This window comes from Meles meles, chromosome 12 (assembly GCF_922984935.1).
Source record: "Meles meles chromosome 12, mMelMel3.1 paternal haplotype, whole genome shotgun sequence".
NCBI classification, from domain to species: Eukaryota; Metazoa; Chordata; class Mammalia; order Carnivora; family Mustelidae; genus Meles; species Meles meles.
The window spans coordinates 37588888-37607973 of record NC_060077.1 but is presented as its reverse complement, the minus strand read 5'-3'; the positions used below and the strand labels follow the sequence as shown (position 1 = coordinate 37607973).

The 19086-nt window shown below is 49.4% G+C and overlaps 1 protein-coding gene across 7 annotated transcripts in view; it reads left to right on the top strand.

The window, feature by feature from the left end:
- Positions 1-2102: 2102 nt before the first annotated feature.
- Positions 2103-19086, top strand: part of MTCL1 (microtubule crosslinking factor 1) — a 125626-nt gene continuing 108642 nt past the window's right edge. For all 7 annotated transcript variants that reach the window (XM_046024935.1, XM_046024932.1, XM_046024933.1 and 4 more), the window contains exons 1-3: positions 2103-3322; positions 13021-13245; positions 15151-15309. In XM_046024935.1, coding sequence (XP_045880891.1) covers positions 2252-3322; positions 13021-13245; positions 15151-15309 — 1455 coding nt within the window. In that variant the 5' untranslated portion in view covers positions 2103-2251. The remainder of the gene's footprint in view (positions 3323-13020; positions 13246-15150; positions 15310-19086) is intronic.

Sequence of the window (19086 nt, the reverse complement as noted above, 5' to 3'; positions counted from 1 at the left end):
CCTTCCCTTCTGCGGCAGTGTTGTTGCCTACCAGTGTTCTTTTTCTTCAAATACTCCATGAAATATGGCTGTGGTCTTATTAGACATTGCGTCAAAGGAGACTCAGTATAGATTATATTCTGAGTGTGCTGTTCCACATTCAGAGGAATTGCCAGATAAATGACTCACAGAAAACATGAACAGCAGCAGAGAGGATGGGGTCCCAGTGCACTCAGAGCTCAGCCATGGCTCAGTATCACTGCCGGCATCTAAGGAGAAGCAGACAGGATGTCTTCTGGGAGTATGCTTTCCTGATTTACAGTGATTTTTAAAAAATCACTTTATCCTGTATTTTTTGAGGGAGGTGGCTCAGTAGGGTAATTTGTGGTTAAGATCATAGACCTTGGAGCCTCTTTTTCCTTGTAGCTTTACAAGTCTGTCCCCTTTTCTCCATCCCTACTACCATAGACCCCTGGCCTGTGCTTGTTGCCGCCACTGACAGCTTCCCCTCATGGGTCTCTGTCTCCTCACTGCTGCAGCCACTGGGATCTTTCTAGGCAAATAAGATCAGCCATACTCACCATTCTCCAAAGGCTCCTCCAGCCTTTAGGATAATAGCCACAGGCTATTTGGTTGCACACACCCTCCAGGGTTCTGTCACCTACAACCCCTGCTCTGTAAATCCTGGGCACTCAACTACACCCCAGGAAAACGCCAGTCTTCCCTGGTGGGGGGAAAATGCTCACCCCAGCAACTCGTAATTATTGCCTGTTCCTTTGCCTCCTGGCAAAGCCAAGTCTAGAGGACAGGCTGGGTATTACCCAACATCCAAAACCTGCACCCAGGGATATTTGAAAAGCACTTTACAGTTTGCACAGTGGTCCTCACATCTGCTCCAACAGTCACCTAGCAGTATTTTCTAATTATACAGGCAGGGGAACTGAGGCTTGAAAAAGTCATTGGCCCACGTTAGACAATCAGGTGGCAGAACAGGTACTCACAGCCATGGTTCTCCGAGGGGACAGCACCTAGGACTGAGAATTCTACAGACTGGACGTGATCCCACCCCCCCCCCCAACCCCCTCCACCCCGGCCATAGCCTGCCTAAAGCCGACTTCACCTCCCTGCGCCTCTGTCCTCATCCTTAAAGAAGACAGTAATTCCAATTCAGGCTTGTTATGAGGATTAAATAAAACAATGCCTATGGAGTGTCTAACAGTGCCTGGCTCCCAGCCGGCACTATAAATGTGAGTTCCCTTTCTGACCCCAAGCTTGGCGTGCTGCTTCTCCTATTTCTACAGCAGCTCCTCCTTCTCTGAGCTCGGGAGGCCACTGGGGGTGCCAACTGTGGAGCACCGTGCCCGTTTTGACGTGATAGCTGCATCGGGTACCAGCTAATCCTTAAAGGAGTGTGGGGACTACAGGCACAGCTGTGAGAAGACAGCGGAGAGGGAACTAAGGGGCCCTAGGAGGCAGGGGTTGGATGGAGGGGTTTGGGGGAGCGCTGGTCGACGACAGGGGGAGAGCGGGCACCCCACTGCACGCACTACGGAGGGGTCCGCTCACGTCTCCCGGACCTCCAGTATACCGCAAGGAGTCAGGGCTCGCCTCCCTCCCACCGCGCTTTACCCCGCTCACTTCCTCCCGTTCCCAGCTGAAGGCACTGTCCAGAGAGCCACAAAAAGCGAGGAGGGTCCGGGCGAAGAAGGGCGGGGGCCGCAGCGGGCGCGCGAGCCTGGGGAGCGCAGGCCCCGCCCTACCCCGGGCGCCGGCTGGCGGGAGGCGGGACATGCGCACGCGGTGGCGGGGAGCAGGGCGCTGGGAGGCGGGGGAGCGCGCGTGCAGTTCTCCGCCGGAGCGGGCGGGTGCTGCGGGGAGCAGGGCTGCCGTGGGCGGGGAGCCGGACGCGGGAGCGGGGAGCGCGCCGCCCGCGGGCGAGTGCGGGTGTGCGAGGCCGCGGTGGCAGACCCGAGAGCCCAGAGCGCCGAGTCTAGGGGATGCGAGCCGCGCGGAACCGCCGCGCTGCTGTGCCGGGTGAACTCCAGCGGCGTTGACCTCAGCGAGGGGAGAGCGGGACGGCGGCTGCTGCCAGCCCCGCGGGGATCCTAGGGACCAGGGGTGCGCCGGGCACGGCATCGGCGCGGGAGCGCGGGGCGCAGACCGGGCGGGGCTGGGGGACAGTGATGAGCGGGCGCGCGGGGAGGCTGCACGCCGCCGCCGCCGCCCGGAGCATCTGCCGCCCGAGCTGCTGCTCGCGGCCCGGGACCCGGCCATGGAGACGCTGAACGGCCTCGCGGGCGGTGGTGCCCCGGACGCGAAGCCGCTGCCGCCCGGCCAGCACCACCGCCACCACCACCTCCACCCGCTGGCCGAGCGTAGGCGGCTGCACCGTGCGCCCTCGCCCGCCAGACCCTTCCTCAAAGACCTGCACGGCCGGCCCCCGGCGTCCGGCCCGGCTCCGGCGGCCCCCTCCTCGGGCCGAGCCCCGGCGCCCGGCGCTCCACGCTCGCCCAACCTCGCGGGCAAAGCACCGTCCTCGCCGGGAACCCTGGCCGCGCCCGGCCGCCTCTCTCGGCGCAGCGGCGGCGCCCCTGGCGCGAAGGACAAGCCGCCGCCGGGCGCCGGGGCCAAGGCAGCGGGCGGCGCCAAGGCCGCTCCGGGCCTCAGGAGGGCGGCGCACACGGCGCCCGCGGAGCTGCTGCCCCGGGCAGGGAGGCCGCCGCCGCCGCCCGGGACCGAGCTGCTGTCCGCCGCTGCCAAGGGCCGCAAAGCCAAACGCGGCTCCGGGGTGCCCCCCGCCCGTGCCACCGGCTCCCCGGCCCCCGCCGCTCCAATCCCCGCCGTGATCCTCGCCGTGACCTCCTCGGCCGGCTCCCCTGCTACCGGCTCGCGCATCAGCCACACCGACAGCAGCTCCGACCTCTCCGACTGCCCCTCCGAACCCCTGTCGGACGAGCAACGCCTGCTCCCCGCCGCCAGCAGCGACGCCGAGTCTGGCACGGGCTCCAGCGACCGGGAACCGCTGCGAGGAGCCCCCACCACGAGCCCGGCAGCTCGGGGGGCGCCGCCCAGCAGCCCCGAGCCCCCATTGCTCCTCGCCGCTTCTCCCGCCGCCGGCGCCTGCCTCGGGGGTCGGAGCAGCCCTGGCGGGGGCCTGGCAGGATCCTTGGGAATGGGTGTGGCAGATGATGCCGGGGGGCGCGCGCCGCTCGAGCGCACGGTCCCCGGGGTGCCCAAGGAGCCCGGTCCCGGCGAGCAGACCCGGCTGGTACCGGCGGCGGCGGTGGAGGAGGAGCTGCTGCGGGAGATCGAGGAGCTGCGCTCGGAGAACGACTATCTCAAGGTGAGCAGCCGGCGCGGCCTCAGGTGTCCCGGAGGCGACCCTAAATGGTCTGGGTGCGGGGGGGGGGGGGTGGGACCCGCGAACCCAACATTCCGGGTTCTGACAAGCACATTCTCTCTTCTGCCCTTCACTTTCCCGTCCCCGCACACACACTGGGCTTTGGGAACTTAAGCTAAAACTTCTGGAAGGAACAGCAAGACCTGTGGGTCTGGGCGGGTCCTCACCCCACTTAGCTTTTCTTGTTTCTTCGTCTTGCTGCTTCTTGCTGATGCCTTTGGCTCTGTAGATGTGCTGGGGAGAGGTGGCCAGAATTACATTTTGGATACACTGCTGACCGTCCCCCCGGCCAGATTGTGACCACTCTCACCTGTGGGATTTGGCTACCCCCAGCTGGGGAGCTCTGGTCCTCGCCTGGGCAGAGGTGTGTAGGTTGGGGAGCCTGCTGTGGGCCAGGCTGTGGATGCATCAGATGCTTTTCCTGCAGTGGTACAAAGTGAGGCCCCTTCTGTTTCTCTGGGTGGGGGCACCTCCCAGTTTTCAGTGATAAACCTTAAGTTCAGGGATCCCATGAGTGTGCCCTAGGTTGGGGACCGTGGTGGTGGGCTTGGTCTGCCAGTCCTTTGTAGGCATCCACAGGCTGGTTTTGCTTGTCAGGAGAGGCCGCTTGATTCCCCCTGCACTTTCAAGGGAATTGCAACCTCTGTTGCCCAATCTCTGAGTATTTCTTGTGAGGTCCTGCTAGCAGAGGACTCCTCCTGGTCTTCTTAGCTTTGGGGCGGTCAATCTGACTTCTGCCTTTTCTCCCAGGAGGTGGGCAGGTTGGCCCTGCAGAATGGAGGGCTTAGTGTGTGTGTATGGGGGCGGGGTAGAAGAAGGAGGGGTCAAGACAATTGAAGGGAGTTGAGAGAAAATAAGGGGGATGGAATTGGGGACAACTGCTTTATTATAGTCTTGAAGTTAGTAAATAGCTACAGTGGTATAACTGTTTTCATGTTTCTATTAAGATTCTGATATAGATCTCCTCCCAAACCAGTGGGCGGCCTTCCTTTATCTAGGTTATGTGATTTGTACTTTTTCTCAGCAAATGCTGAACCTACCCGAATGAGGCCCCGTTTTTGGCCAGTGGGACCAAGGGCATGGGCTTATTTAAGGTGGTGAAGTGTGCAGTTAAAGCTGTCATCGGAATAGGTTCACTGCCGAGTGTTCTAAACCTCAGCCTCTTACAGGAGCTGCTCACCCCAGATGAGCCCAGTGGTAGTTTTGCCTGCAAAGAGGTAGCCAGCAGTGAGGCAGAGGAGGAGAGGTGAGAACAGATTGGGAGTTCGGAGCAAGATGTTTCAAGCAGTACATTTGCTGGTGTCTCCCACTCTTACGTAATAGACAACAGAGTGAATTTCAAAGGTGCTGAAGAGAAAGGCCGGTGATGTTGTATCTTGAAATCTTGAAATCAGCACTTTTGTAGATCTTCAGCAAATGTAAACTCCCTAAGGGCCAGAAAGATGATCTCGTTGGGCTACAGAGCCAGCTCTGAGCATGATCCCTGACCCACAGTGTTTCTGATTAAATGATGTTTATCCAAATTATGACCTGCTAAGCAACTGAGGGTTCCATAAAAGAAAGGATGCTTCCCATTGCGTCTTTGATCTTAAGGTAGGCAGCTCAATAGTCATTTCAGAGTTCATTCCTAGGTAACTGTTTATTTGCTTTATCCTTTCACGCTGGTCGATTCTCTGAATGAACTAGGTGCCTGGTATATTTGATATTTTAGTGAGTTCTCATAACAACATAGGGTATAGCTGTGGTCATTTTTATCATAACCCCCAATTTCATGGACAAGAATGCTGAAAGCCCCGAAAACTTAAATGACTCGCCCAAGGCCATATAGCAAGTAGGGGGTGCAGCTTCTCCACCACCCCCCACCCCGCCCCGCCCGCCCACACCAGGCTGCATTTCTGTTCCCAGCAAGGCTGCCTCTCTCAGTGTATACCGCTTGCTTATGTGTTGTTTTATTCGCTTGAAATGTTCCCAATGTTTAGCTTTCCTAGGGGGCCTCTTTTCATCTTAGGTGAAAGGGCCATAATGAACACTTCTCCACTAGCCTGTGTACAGATGGTCATATAAATCCCACTGACAATGTTTAATTTGTGGGAAATTTCGCTTGCTGGTTCCTGTGGAGAAGGTGTCACGGCCAACCATTCTCTCTGCCTGAGCGCGTCTCCCAGCCTGTCCTTTGACAGCAGGAGAGAGAAGTAGGTAGAGGAGCTCAGGAGGAAGCTAGGAAACCAGAAGTCTGCCCAGATACAAGAGCTTAAGTTACAGTCGTTCAGTTTGGGAGAAAACACAGCAGTCCTGGTAGATTAAGGTCAGTGGGCATGCCCACTCGTGCAAAATGGGGCTGTGATCACAAGTGACCTCGAGGGGCAGAGGCGGGTGGCATGCCTTGGCACAGGGCATGTAGAGTGTGTACATTCTAAATCAAAACTTATCTTTTTATTGCTCTCATTGCTCACTGATACTTTTTTCTCATGGTCAGTAAAAGCGCGTCCTTGACCTACTGCTTTCTTGGGGACGGTTGCACAGAGCTCTCATGATTAGACAGAGCATTCCTCTGGCCAAATGTTCCCTAACAAGAAGAGCTTTGGCCCAGGAATTTTACTTGGGTGTATTCTGGAGGATTGTGACCATGTTAAAGGTCACCTTCTTTCCCAAGTCAGTTCTGTCACCATTACTGTGCAAGGCTGTCACACTTCCTGAGCTACAGTGACCGAAAGGTAATCCAGCAAGTATATAAGGCCTGCAAAGCCACAGGGGGATGTCTTAGTGATCGAAAAATTCAAGTGGAATTCTCTTGAGTTTTAGCTGGTCTGCTGTATTTTTTAAAATAGATGTCAACAGACAAGTATATTATGTTGGGTTGAGCTGTGTGGAGATGTCTGGGGCATCCCTGATTCTGCTTTCTCTTCCTCTTCTGCCTTCGTCAAAGGGCACCAAGGTGGCTAGATGAAAAACACACAATTATTCAGTCCAGGTGGCTGGCTTTTTGCATGGAAACACAGTCAGAAAAGCAGTCTTGTCCCTTTACCCCTGATGATCTTAAATATATTTGGAAGTGTTCATGCATTCTGGTGAGCGGTTGAATTCAATGGTCCAAAGGCCTTTGCTTCTCTTTCAAACCGAACCCAGCTATGTTTCTTAGGGATGAGAGCATCTACGAAATGCTGCCAGTGTGTTCTCTGCCTGCCAGCCTCCCTGCCACCGGGTTTTGCTCAAGTGCTCTGAGACCATCAGACCTGCCTTAGTGCTCATCGGGAACATATTAATTATGTCCTCCGTTTCCACTGGCTTTTCAGGAGGATTTAATCACTTTGAGCTTATTGGCCTGTTTTGAAAATGCCCTTCAGATTCCTGGTGATGTGATCACCATGCCCCCCTCTGCTTGTGTCCAAATAATGTTCTCCAAAGCCCAGTGTCCTGCAAGATGGGTGCGGGTTGCTTCGGGGAAAGGCTACTTTTTGTTGTTGTTTTCCTCTGCTTTCTCAGTGATTTCATAAGAATTCTTTTTGTTTCAGACAAAAATCACTGCTAACTATTTGGTCAGGCAACATCCCATCCTTTGAGGGGAGGGATTTCCTAAGGGAGAGCATTGGGTAGGGCCGTTTGGGGTTTTATAGGTTGCAGTGTATGACCACTGATCCAGCCTGACCGCTCCGTTTCTCACCTGAGTAGTCTTTTGAGTTCTGGCCTGGAGCGGGGACACCGAGGCCAGCAGCATACACAGTTCTGAACAGCTGAAGTGTTGAGCTCCTCCTCTCCTCTGCCTTTCTTTTGGAAGGGTAAAAGTGGACAGCACTCTTCTTCTTTCCTGACATTCCACTTTCCACACCCATTCTTTATTCAGCCCGCAAAAGAGCGGTTGGAATAGTCTTAGATGGCGAGATCATGTAGACCAGGGAAAACAGAGCCCATCAGCTGCTGGGTGAACTGTTCACTTGGTAAACAATGGTTAGCGGCCCCCTGTGCCTTCTTTGCTACGGCTAGGACTGTGCAGAGAACATTTTCATTGTCCAGAGGGAAATGAGGTGGATTATTTGTATATTACAGCAGACAATCGTTTCTGTCTGCAACTCCCAGAAGATGGAATTATTGCAACAGTAGCCAGATGACTGCTCCCCTGTCCAAATTGGGGTCTATTTAAAGAAGCGTTATTAAAATATTAATGTACAACTAGTTATTGATTTTCAGGTTGCTTGAGGGAGATTTTAAGATTTCCATCAACGATCAGTAGGATCAAGAGTTTGCATCCCTTCAATTAAGATACTGTGGATTCCCTTTTTATTTTTTATTTGTGGATAAAACTGTTTTCACGGAGCTTGGCATTGAAACGCTTCGTTTTAATCTTCGTTTACCCCAGTGCACACAGGGTACCTCGTTATTTCTGTAATTTGATGTAATAGGGCTCGAGCTACTATCAAAAGGCAAAGTGCATCTAAGCTGGGGAGCCTCACACACCTTCAAGTTTTCATTTTATACACAGAATTTGAAAAATAGATTTAATTAAAACTAAATTAGCTTTTCAATGAAGAAATGATCTAACAGTGAAGTACGCAAACAGACCTGGTGTTAATTTTACATAAAACTGTTGATTAAGGACAAGTCTTCTTAGTTTCTGCATATAAAAAACCAACAGCAGTTTTCTCCGTCTACTTACTATATGTCTAAATTATATTTGCCAGACACATTATATGTTCTGCTTGATTTGGTTTTCTTAAATTAAACGGCAGACATTTTTCGGGTTTCTTTAACACAACGCAGTCTAAATTAGAACGTGCTGTCCGAAAATTAACGTAGTGGTAGCTTGAAAATCACCATCCATCATGACCCTCATCTGAATAATCACAGTTTTTGCTTTTCAAATGTCTGCTGCCAGCTGACATGGTTTATAATTTGCTTTTCTTGTAATTTCTTTTCGCTGAACCTGAAAACTGCTTTTCTTCAAGGCTCTGTGAAGAGAGTTGAGACACTGGCCTTGGTCCCATCTCTGCAGCAGATTGGTGTTGAAAAGCCACTTAAATGCTTAGAATCTCAATTGCCTCATCTTTAAAATGGAGATATTAATATTTTCGCTGCATATTGCAGTGTTTTTCCGGGGGCCAGTTGAGATAAGGGATATGTTCACACATCGACAGTTGTTAAGGTCTAAAAATGTTAACTTGCTTTATTATGTCACATCTAGGGTGGGCTTTTAAAAGCATGATTTAAGGCTCATTATTGTTTCCTTTGTCCTGGTTGTTGCAAATAATTTATAGTGTTTACTGGGAAGAGCACCTGGGTTTGCAGTCTAGCTTCTGCATATTAGCTATGAGGCTTTGGACATGCTAACCAGCATGGGTTTGCTTTTCTTGTCTATGAAATGGGCAATATGTTCCTGGCAGGATGAGAATAGGGTTAGTAATGAAGGTAAAGTGCTGAATGAGATGTCTTCTACAAATTTAGATAAAATATGAGTTATAAAGGCAATGATTCACATATATGCAGTTATGGGCTCTCCATAATTTTCCTTTCAGTGCAACTAATGTTGGTGATTATTTATGCCAAAAAATGTTAGCTGTTTACATCTGGCCTACTGAACGATTTGGAGGGGCGGGTTCATCGAGCCCTTACACACTTGTCTCTTCTAGCTTGCGTGGTTGTTTATGCATCTATAGAACATATCCATTGTTTGATATTTGCATCCATGAGCATCCTCCTGGTACAAAATCTGAAAGCTGGAGGTCAGTTTTATACCTGAAAGTTGTATCTGATGTTTTCTTATGACTGTTTTCACACTTTGAAAACTTTTCTTTGAGTAACAGGTAATTCCAGGCATTAATGACCTTGGCTTTTATAGGTAAGCTTTCTAGAAGGAAAAGCAATCACAGACCATTCCTACCATGAACAGAATGGCCACAGTTACTGTATATTTGTATGTATACATACAAATGATTCTTTTTTTTAAAGATTTTATTATTTATTTGACAGAGATCACAAGTAAGCGGAGAGGCAGGCAGAGAGAGAGGGGGAAGCAGGCTCCCTGCTGAGCAGAGAGCCCGATGATGCGATGATGCAGGGCTCCATCCCAGGATCCTGAGATCATGACCTGAGCCAAAGGCAGATGCTTAACCCACTGAGCCACCCAGGTGCCCCCATACAAATGATTCTTGTATTAAACTATGTATTAGTTATGCAACGAAACAATTAACGTTTTAACTGTACTCTAACGTTAAGTGTGGAGAATAGGCTTTTCCTGAAAGTCAGACCCATCATATCCATAGGTAGAACCTGAGAGAAACCTGACCTTGATTTGGAAGCTTCAGGACTAATTATCTAATCTTTACCAGAAGATTGACACCCACAAGGCCTGTGTTAGAGCTTGCCGTCTGCAGCTGGTCTCCGCCAGCCTGGGGCGGGTCAGGGCCACGCTCCCACACAGTGGCATCACAGCTCCAATGTTGGGATCAGGCATCAGTCTGCCAGCTTACTCTTTGCTGATGTTGGCAAGGTCCTTCCTGAAAGAACTGTGTTCTCCCATTCCCAGAAGGGCTCAGCCTGTCCATCCTGTTCACATGTGTTCAGCTGACCGGCTTCCATGCTTGGTCTGTGAACTCCCAGTCCCGGTGAAATTCCCTACTAGAAACAAGATATATAGGAAGAGCTCTCCATGAAGGAAGACAGACCAGAAACAAAACTTGCTGGGGCGCCGGGGTGGCTCAGTGGGTTAAGCCTCTGCCTTCAGCTCGGGCCATGATCTCATGGTCCTGGGATCGAGCCCCATATCAGGCTCTCTGCTAAGTGGGTAGCCTGTTTCCCCTTCTCTCTCTGTCTTCCTCTCTGCCTACTTGTGATCTCTCTCTCTGTCAAATAAATAAACAAAATCTTAAAAAAGAAACAAAACTTGCTTATACTTTGCAACACTTTTCAATGTTAAGATTTACCTTTTTCTTAAACACAGGAGAACATCTTATATTTTTAATGAGATTGTGACCACTGCTGTAGAAATTTTGTGAGAACACTCAGAAGTTGAGAAAACCACTTTATTAATTTTATCAATACCATTGGGACGTGGTCAAGCTTTTCTTCTTTAACATCATTCCTCTTGGCAGTCTGTTCAGACAGGCTCCGTTTGGAGTCACGGGCAGTTGAGTAGGCCATTCTCTTGGTTAAGGTAGTGTGGACAGATTGGGGAGAAGCTACAGGCTGGGGTTTGGGGGAATGAGATGCTCTATCTGTGCTCTTTCGAGGAGAGCCCTACATATGGCAGAGGATGGCTAGGCAACTGTCTTTACCCCGTCTGTGCCAGTTTGTACTTTTCCATAAAGAGTCCCAATTTATTTGTTATACCTAAACTTTTCCAGGTTAAAATACTCTTCTGGAGAATCCCTTCTGGTCAATTTCTTATCTGCCTGAGGCTTTGATGTTAGGAAGCTCTTGTTCTTTATTACAAGCAAATCCCTGCTTTTAAGAACAAACACAGGATTACTGAGAGTGGAGAGAATCAGGGACAAACTGAATAGCGGGACAAGAACTGACAATTTAGTGTATCCACATCATGGGGACTTTTTTCCTTCACCCTCAGTGTTAATTGAACAACACAAAGGAATGGCTGAGCATATCCTAGTCTGGAGACATTTAAGCCATCAATGATCAAACTAATCAAGAAAATCCCTAGACGGTGCCGGGTGGCTCAGTGGGTTAAGCCTCTGCTTTCGACTCAGGTCATGATTTCAGGGTCCTGGATCGAACCCCGCATCGGGCTCTCTGCTCAGTGGGGAGCCTGCTTCCCCTTCTCTCTCTGCCTGCCTCTCTGCCTACTTGTAATCTCTCTCTCTGCCAAATAAATAAATAAAATCTTAAAAAAAAATTCCTAGAATGCTTTTCTTAAGCTCCCACCTTCCAAATTACTCCTCGTTAAAATCTTTTGTAATACTTCAATAGATTTCTGTCTTGCATATTGCAGCCACGTCTGTGGGTTTGGGAAGAATTTTTGGTAATTAGGTTACAAGACTGGAACAAAACAAAGGTGCATTTGTGTCCGATTTTGGTCATCTTTACAATTTGGCCTTTGTGGGGACTGACCGATGTTCATGTGTGTTCCTCCCACAAATACTTATGGAGGGCCTACTGTGTGGCTCACCCCGCTGTGGGCACTGTGAATTCGGAGAAGCCCCTCGAAGGGTCTGCCCTCATAGAGCTCACATTTCAGTATAGGCAACAGACAGGAATAGGAAAAAAGCACAAAAAACAAGTAGCCGGTGATTAGAGGTGGGAAGAAAATGGAGCAAGGCAAGAAGGATTAGAAGCAGGGAGGGGGTGGGGGGATGGGTGGTCAAGGAAGGCGCTGTGTGTGTACCTTCCAGATGATGTAACCACGAGCTCTGTAAAAGTTGGGGAAGGACTTTTTTTTTGTTTTTTTAAAGATTTTATTTATTTGACAGAGAGAAATCACAACTAGGCAGAGAGGCAGGCAGAGGGAGAGAGAGGGAAGCAGGCTCCCCGCCGAGCAGAGAGCCCGATGCGGGACTCGATCCCAGGACCCTGAGATCATGACCCGAGTCGAAGGCAGCGGCTTAACCCACTGAGCCACCCAGGCGCCCCGGGGAAGGACGTTTTAAGGAGAGGGGAGAACAGGTGGAAAGGTCTCCAGCAGTCCAGGCCCTGTGAGACCTGCAGTGTGGCAGGGAAGAAGGGGGCAGCTCAGAGGCCCTGGGGAGGACTCTGAAGAATTTCCTCAGGGCAGCGGGAAGCCCCCTGGAAGGTCTGAGGGTCGTGGTCTGAGTTCCACAGTGAAGGATAACTCTGGGTGGAGAATTGGTTAAAGGGGAAGCAGGGAGCCCCACCTGACTCACCTGTGTGTGCACCTGCTACCTGGGGATGGACGGAGGCAGAGACTAGCTGTGGTGTGCAGCCACCGGGGAGAGAGTGCCCCACATATGTTGCTGTTGGGCTGTCAGCACTGGTTGGCTGTGCAATGGGAGGGTGGGGGGTGAGGAGCAGGGAACAAGTGCTGGGTTTTCCTGTACCCACAGTGTCTTCATGCTGATGCCAGAGTAAAGTGGAGATGGGAAATGAAGGCCAAGTGAATGGAAAAAACCAAACCCGATGTGGATTTGACATAATGCAAAAGTTATATCTTTGGAATCGTGAGTCACATAGTCAGTGCTGAGACTACTGTATGGTGGAACCACGTTTTAGAGACATTTTTGCAGGTGTGTCGTAATTCCAGGGCAGTTGTTATGATCGCATTGTTTACATCCTTCGAAGTCGGCGCTCTGTGCCCCTCCTCTTCGTCCCAAGACTGTGCCCTGGAGATAAGGTTTAGGTCAGGGTTTGGTTTGAATCTAAAGTTCCAGTTATCTGCAGAGTTGACTTCATCTACGATTCTGATTATGTAAGAAATTGGGAGTGGAATCAATGTCAGGAGGCCACAGTGAATAATCCATCTTGGTTTTGAATTTCTGGACCCATGAGATTTGAACGGACGTGTGAAAATATTGTCTTGTGTGACTGTTCTAGAGATCCCCGTGTCCTGTCACACAGGCGCGCCCGTCCATGGCGGGGTAAGCACTCACGTTGTTAACGTCCAGTATTGCCGGGTGGACGGGGGACCCCATCCTTGTCTGGGTGGACCTGGCTTGTAACTCTGTTCCATCTGGCTTGTGTAGGACGAGCTGGATGAACTCCGTGCTGAGATGGAAGAGATGAGAGACAGTTACTTAGAGGAAGATGTTTACCAGCTGCAGGAGCTTCGACGGGAGCTGGACCGCGCCCACAAAAACTGCAGAATCCTGCAGTACCGCCTCAGGAAAGCCGAGCAAAAGAGCCTCAAAGTGGCTGAGACTGGTCAGGTGGATGGCGAGCTCATCCGGAGTCTGGAGCAGGACTTAAAGGTGAGTGAGCGTCGCTGATAGGGGGCACTCGTTCCCAGAAGGGGCAGCGAGAGCCAGGGACAAGGGCGGGTGGGGATCGTAGGTTTGGGGACCGGCAGCCCTTGGACCCCACATACACACCCAGTCCTGCCGTTCTGGTGGTAGTTCTCTCTCTCTCTCAGCAGATTTTAGCAAACATGTTCTTCATTCGCCTGGTGGTATATAGGGTATGAGTAGTCATATGGCTTTGACATTCCAAGACTTTAAACCTGTCCCATGAACTGGAATCTTAAAACCTAAGGAAAAGAAAACAAATTGTAGTAAGGGATCTACAATTTAAAAGAAAAGAGATAATTGGGGCGCCTGCGTGGCTCAATTAAGCGTCTGCCTTCAGTTCAGGTCGTGATCCCAGGGTTCTGGGATGGAGCCCCGCCTTGGGCACCTTGCTCAGTGGGGAGTCTGCTCCTCCCTCTCCCTCTGTGCCTCCCCCTGCTTGTGCTCTTTCTCTCTGGCTCTCTATCTCAAATAAATAAATAAAATATTTTTAAAAAAATAAATGAATAATTAAAAATAAATTTAAAAAAGATATCTGCCACTTGGTCTGACAGTTGTGGAGAATTGTACAGAAATGCCTTCTAAAGATCTAGACTATTTAAAAAAAAATCTATTGATGATCAGTTCAGTGATAGTCAAAGACCACTCATAGAGGTTGATTCTAATCATTTAATGTTTTTATCATTACTTAAGTTTCTGGAATGCAGGAAACCTGAAATGACCATAACCCAAGGATGGTGTTTTGATTTAACTGAAAGCGAAATGGGACGGTAACTAATTGTCTAAAGCTAATTGTCTAAGGTGTTTTTGAAAACCGCTGGCAGAGGTGGGAATGAGGTGAAGAAATTCCAGACATTATACCATTTGCTATCTCCATGGGTAGCATGGCTTCTCTTGTGCTCCGATTATCAAATCATTTATCAAGAGATGAATTATGCATAATGTCCTCCTTATTATGGGAGTACTTAGGAAATCCCATTTCGCCTTTCATTATGATAACAGGAAAAGAATCTTTGTAGTTCTGTCAAATCTATAAACCACTAACAAAACGTCATTCAGGGGGATATAAGGGTAATTTATATTTCTCTTGCAAAATCTCTTTCCTTGTTTCCCTTTAGAAGGTAAAAACATTTAATTGCTTTTAACATTCAGATATTTTACTATAGTAGACAAGTTAAAACTTGACTACATTATTTTACAGGATTATTTTGTTGTTTTTTTAGCAAGTAGTTTTAGTATGCCTTAGGAACAGAAGTGTTTATTGATCCATTCTTATTGTTATTGTTACTATTATTTCTATTATTTCTAATTTATCATTTTATTTTATTTATTTTTTTTAAAGATTTTATTTATTTATCTGACAGAGAGAGATCACAAGCAGGCAGAGAGGCAGGCAGAGAGAGAGGAGGAAGCAGGCTCCCCGCGGAGCAGAGAGCCCGATGCGGGGCTCGATCCCAGGACCCTGAGATCATGACCTGAGCCGAAGGCAGCGGCTTAATCCACTGAGCCACCCAGGCACCCCTATCATTATTTTAAATTTATTATTATTATTTCTAATTTATTTCTAATTTATCATTAAAGCAGTGTGTGTGAGCAGAATTGGCATTCTTGGTGATACTCTGTGACGAGGTAGAGCTATCCACAGTAGCCTTTTAATCCAGATAAAGGTCATAGCCTCGCTTATAATGTAGATTTTATGTTTGAAACTAATGCCCTCCTCCTTTAAAGATAGGCTTGTTAATACTGCCAGGGTCTTTGCCCTTTACGGCGATATCATATCACTTAATGATTCTGCCTCTGAAGTTGTTTGAATGTGCTCTTAGCACACAGCAAGCTTCATGTCCTGATGACTATCTCCGTGGGTCAATACAGGTAGCCAAAGATGTATCTGTCCGATTGCACCATGAACTTGAAACCGTGGAGGAAAAGCGTGCTAAAGCTGAGGATGAAAATGAAAGTCTCCGACAGCAGATGATCGAAGTGGAGATATCCAAACAAGCCCTCCAGAATGAGCTGGAGAGACTGAAAGAGGTAATCCCAAGACATATGGGGATTTCTTTCTTGGGTTTAATTGTTAGGGGCTTGGGACTCCAAGGGCCCCATTTGCTGAACTGTGGTTTGTTTGTAGGGCGCAGAAACTAAGAACGGTTTTTCCATTTTTCATAGCATTGTAAAACAACAACAATCACACAGAAATAAATCTAAGAAAGCAAAGCAGACTGTGACAAAGACTGTATGTTGCTTACAAAGCCTGTAATATTTGGTATCTGACCCTCTACAGAAAGGGCTTGGTGAACCGTGGTCTAAAACTACTTTTTTATCATTTCCATTCAGATGAGCTGGCCATTAATTCCTTTTATGGGTCCAAATGGGGAATATTATTACCGGAATACGAAATTAAGTAGTAGCTTTTTCCTCTAGTCTCCTCTTCCAATGAGCTGGAAAATGTGTTCTGCTTGTCTGCTAAGCTGTGTAAACAAATAATCTGTATATGCCACCTGTGTCTATTATTTAGGCAACATGGTTTAAATACAGGGTTTTTCTTTTTTATTTTAGGGAGTGAATGTATTCTAGCAAAGCGGTCAAGAAAATGAATACATATATATATATATTCCCTTTGCATACAGTAATGCAAATGCTGTTTTGTTGTTACTTCCACTATAAGATTAAAGCTGTGTATTTTCTTAGAAAGTAACCTGCATGTTGTTGGAGTTAGAAACTGTTGGTGAAGCCTTTACAATGATGGCTGAAGCCAGCATTATTACCTGCTAACAGCCTCACTTAGTGCATGTTCCCTTTGGACAAGTTTCCAGAGTCACCCAGTTGTTCCTCATCCATCCAGCTGTCTACCCGCCCACACTTAATTCAGGCTCCGTACCATGCCCTGGGGAGGCAGGTGTGAGTATGGCAGAGCAGGCTCTGCTCTCAAGATGTTTACAGCTCAGTTTGACACATGGCTAGCAAAACAAGTAAATCACGGCAAAGGAGCCAGTGTTGCTGGCTCTCTTCTTCCACCCCGCCCCCTCAACAGCCACTCAGGTGTCCTGCTGTTCCTCGAGGTTGGCAGGGATGGGGGGGGGGGGGGCAACCTTCTTTGCCCAGAGATCCATAGCCCTGGGGCTCAGTCCCTCGCCTTCGGGTCTCTGCTGACATCCCACTTCAGCCACCTGGCCCCGTACACGTACACATTCCCAGTTGTCCCTGCTAACCCCCTGTGGCCATCCCTATCTGCCTTCCCATCTGACATGCTGTGGATTTTGGTGACTCACTTGTATATTGTCAGCACTTGTCTGACAATGCCATGGGTTTTATTTCTTTGTTGCCTTCACTAATGTGCCTCCAGGACTTGAGCTCTGTGGGAAGAGGGTGTGTCTCTGTAGTTCATGGTGGGGTCTCTGTGCCTAGAACACTGCCTGGCACATAGGCGTTGTTGGAGACGCGCAGGGTGAGGGAGTGAATAATGGAGGGTGAGAAGGTGGAGCTGTGGTGAGCACAGCTCGCTTGGGGACTCGGTGAGCTTCACAGAGGTGGAGGCAGAGTCTGAGAACGTTCTTTCATCATGGGTAACCCTTGCTCCTTAACTTAGGTGTGCACTTACCCCAAGGGATTGGGGGGATTTCTCCTCTTTGTGGGTCTCTTTACCTCTGCACTTAGAGTTCCCTGTCCCTTACTTCCTTCTTTCCCTTTTGCTCTAAGTCTGCCAGAAGGTTTGCCATAATGGTTTCTTTCCTCAGGATTTCCAGTTTGAGCCTGACCTTGAGGGTGCAGAAAACATCTTAGGTGTCTATTTTACAAATGTTGTATGTATGAATGCCTACATATAAATATTTAAATTATATGTACACATAAGTAAGTAAATAAATATATTTGAAGCAAGCAGTTTCTCTTGCCCCCACAGAGCTGGATTTGTGTGGGACTTGGCATCAGGCCACAAATAGCTCCTCAGGGAAAGAAATGATGACTGACGTTCAACACCAGGCAAGGGTGAGGCGGGGGTCTTCAGAGAACCCTGATGTTGGCTGAGGCTGGATGTACACAGAGGAGGTGGCAGGCCGGCCCCTACCTGCCTGTATGGATTAGAGCCCCCCGCAGGCATGGCCCCGCTGGGCTGCAGTCCCTATTATACCCGCGGGGGATGGCGTCTTGGCCCCAAACCTCATGATTTTAAACAAACCCTAAAACTGACCAGAGTCTACGAAGGTAGACGCTCTAGACAGTGCGGGAAGCAGAGAACGATGGAACCAGGCGACCCGAGGTTCAAAGGTGGTAGAGGAGGTACATACTGGAAGGTGCTAGCCGTGGGCTCCGTGAACGGATTCTCTTTACTAAAGCCGGAAGGGAAGGCGCTGGGAGCTTCGCCCCGGGGGGACTGTACTGTCTTCTCTATCTTGAGTCCCCGCTCGTTACCGGTTCACCTCTCAAGTTTCGTAAGCCGATGAGTCACATTCCGGAAAAGGCAAGGGGAGTTCGTGCGTCGCCTGTGTCTCTGAATGACGGAAGTAGCTGCAGACGACCGCGTCCCTCTCAGCCTGGGAGGACAGTAAGACGGGGCGTCTCCGTGCCTCTTGGGCTCCGTGGCTGCTGCCGCGGGGGCTCCTCTCCCGGGACTGCACACTGTCCGCGCGGCGGCCCGGCGGCTTCTTCCCTAGCGCTTCACACTCAGAGAGTCCAGAATCAGACTTGCCACCCTTGGCCCCACCTGACTCTTCCCCGTCTTTCCCATTTGTGTCCACGGTGCTGCGGTCCTGCTGGTCCCTCCGGCGGGAGCACTGGCAGGTACCCTGACCTCTCTTCCTGCTGGCGCTGAGATTGCCTTCACCTTCTGCCCTTCTGCTTTTGCGGTCTTAGGAATTTTCTTCTTTTCTTTCTAAGATTGATTACTTATTTACTTATTTATTTGAAAGAGAGAGAGAGAGAAAAAGAGAGCACGAGTGGGGGGAGGGGCTCAGGGAGAAACAGGCTCCCCACTGAGTCCGGAGCCTCATGTGGGGCTGGACCCCAGAACCTTGGAATGAATCATGACCTGAACCAAAGGCAAACGCTTAACCAACTGAGCTATCCCAGGAGCCCCTAAAACATGATTTTTTCAAAACATTTTCTTTTTAAAGATTTTATTTATGTATTTGACAGAGAGAAATCACAAGGAGGCAGAGAGGCAGGCAGAGAGAGAGAGAGAGAGAGGAGGAAGCAGGCTCCCTGCTGAGCAGAGAGTCCGATGTGGGGGCTCGATCCCAGGACCCTGGGATCATGACCTGAGCTGAAGGCAGAGGCTTTAACCCCCTGAGCCACCCAGGTACCCTTCAAAACATTTTTAAATTTAAATTCAATTAATTAACATACAATGTATTACTGGTTTCGGAGGTATAGGCCTGTGATTCATCAGTCTTATATAACACCCAGTGCTCATTATATCACACGCCCTCCTTAGTGTCCATCATCCAGTTACCCCATCCCTCCACCCCCTCCCCCAGCAACCTTCAGTTTGTTTCCTATGATTAAGAACCTCTTACAGTTTGTCCCCCTCTCTGATTTCATCTTGTTTTATTTTTTCCTCTATTCCCCTGTGATCCTCTGCTTTGTTGCTTGAATTCCACACATGTCAGTGAGATCAGATAATACTTGTCTTTCTCTGACTGACTTACTGCACTTAGCATCCTACCCACCATCCTACGTGGTTCCATCCACGTCGAGGCAAATAGCAAGATTTCATTTTTCTTACTCACGGACACATGCTGTACCGTGGATGGACCACGAAAATAGACCAAGGAAAAGAAGCTGGACAGTTGCACGATTCCATTTATTCGGAAT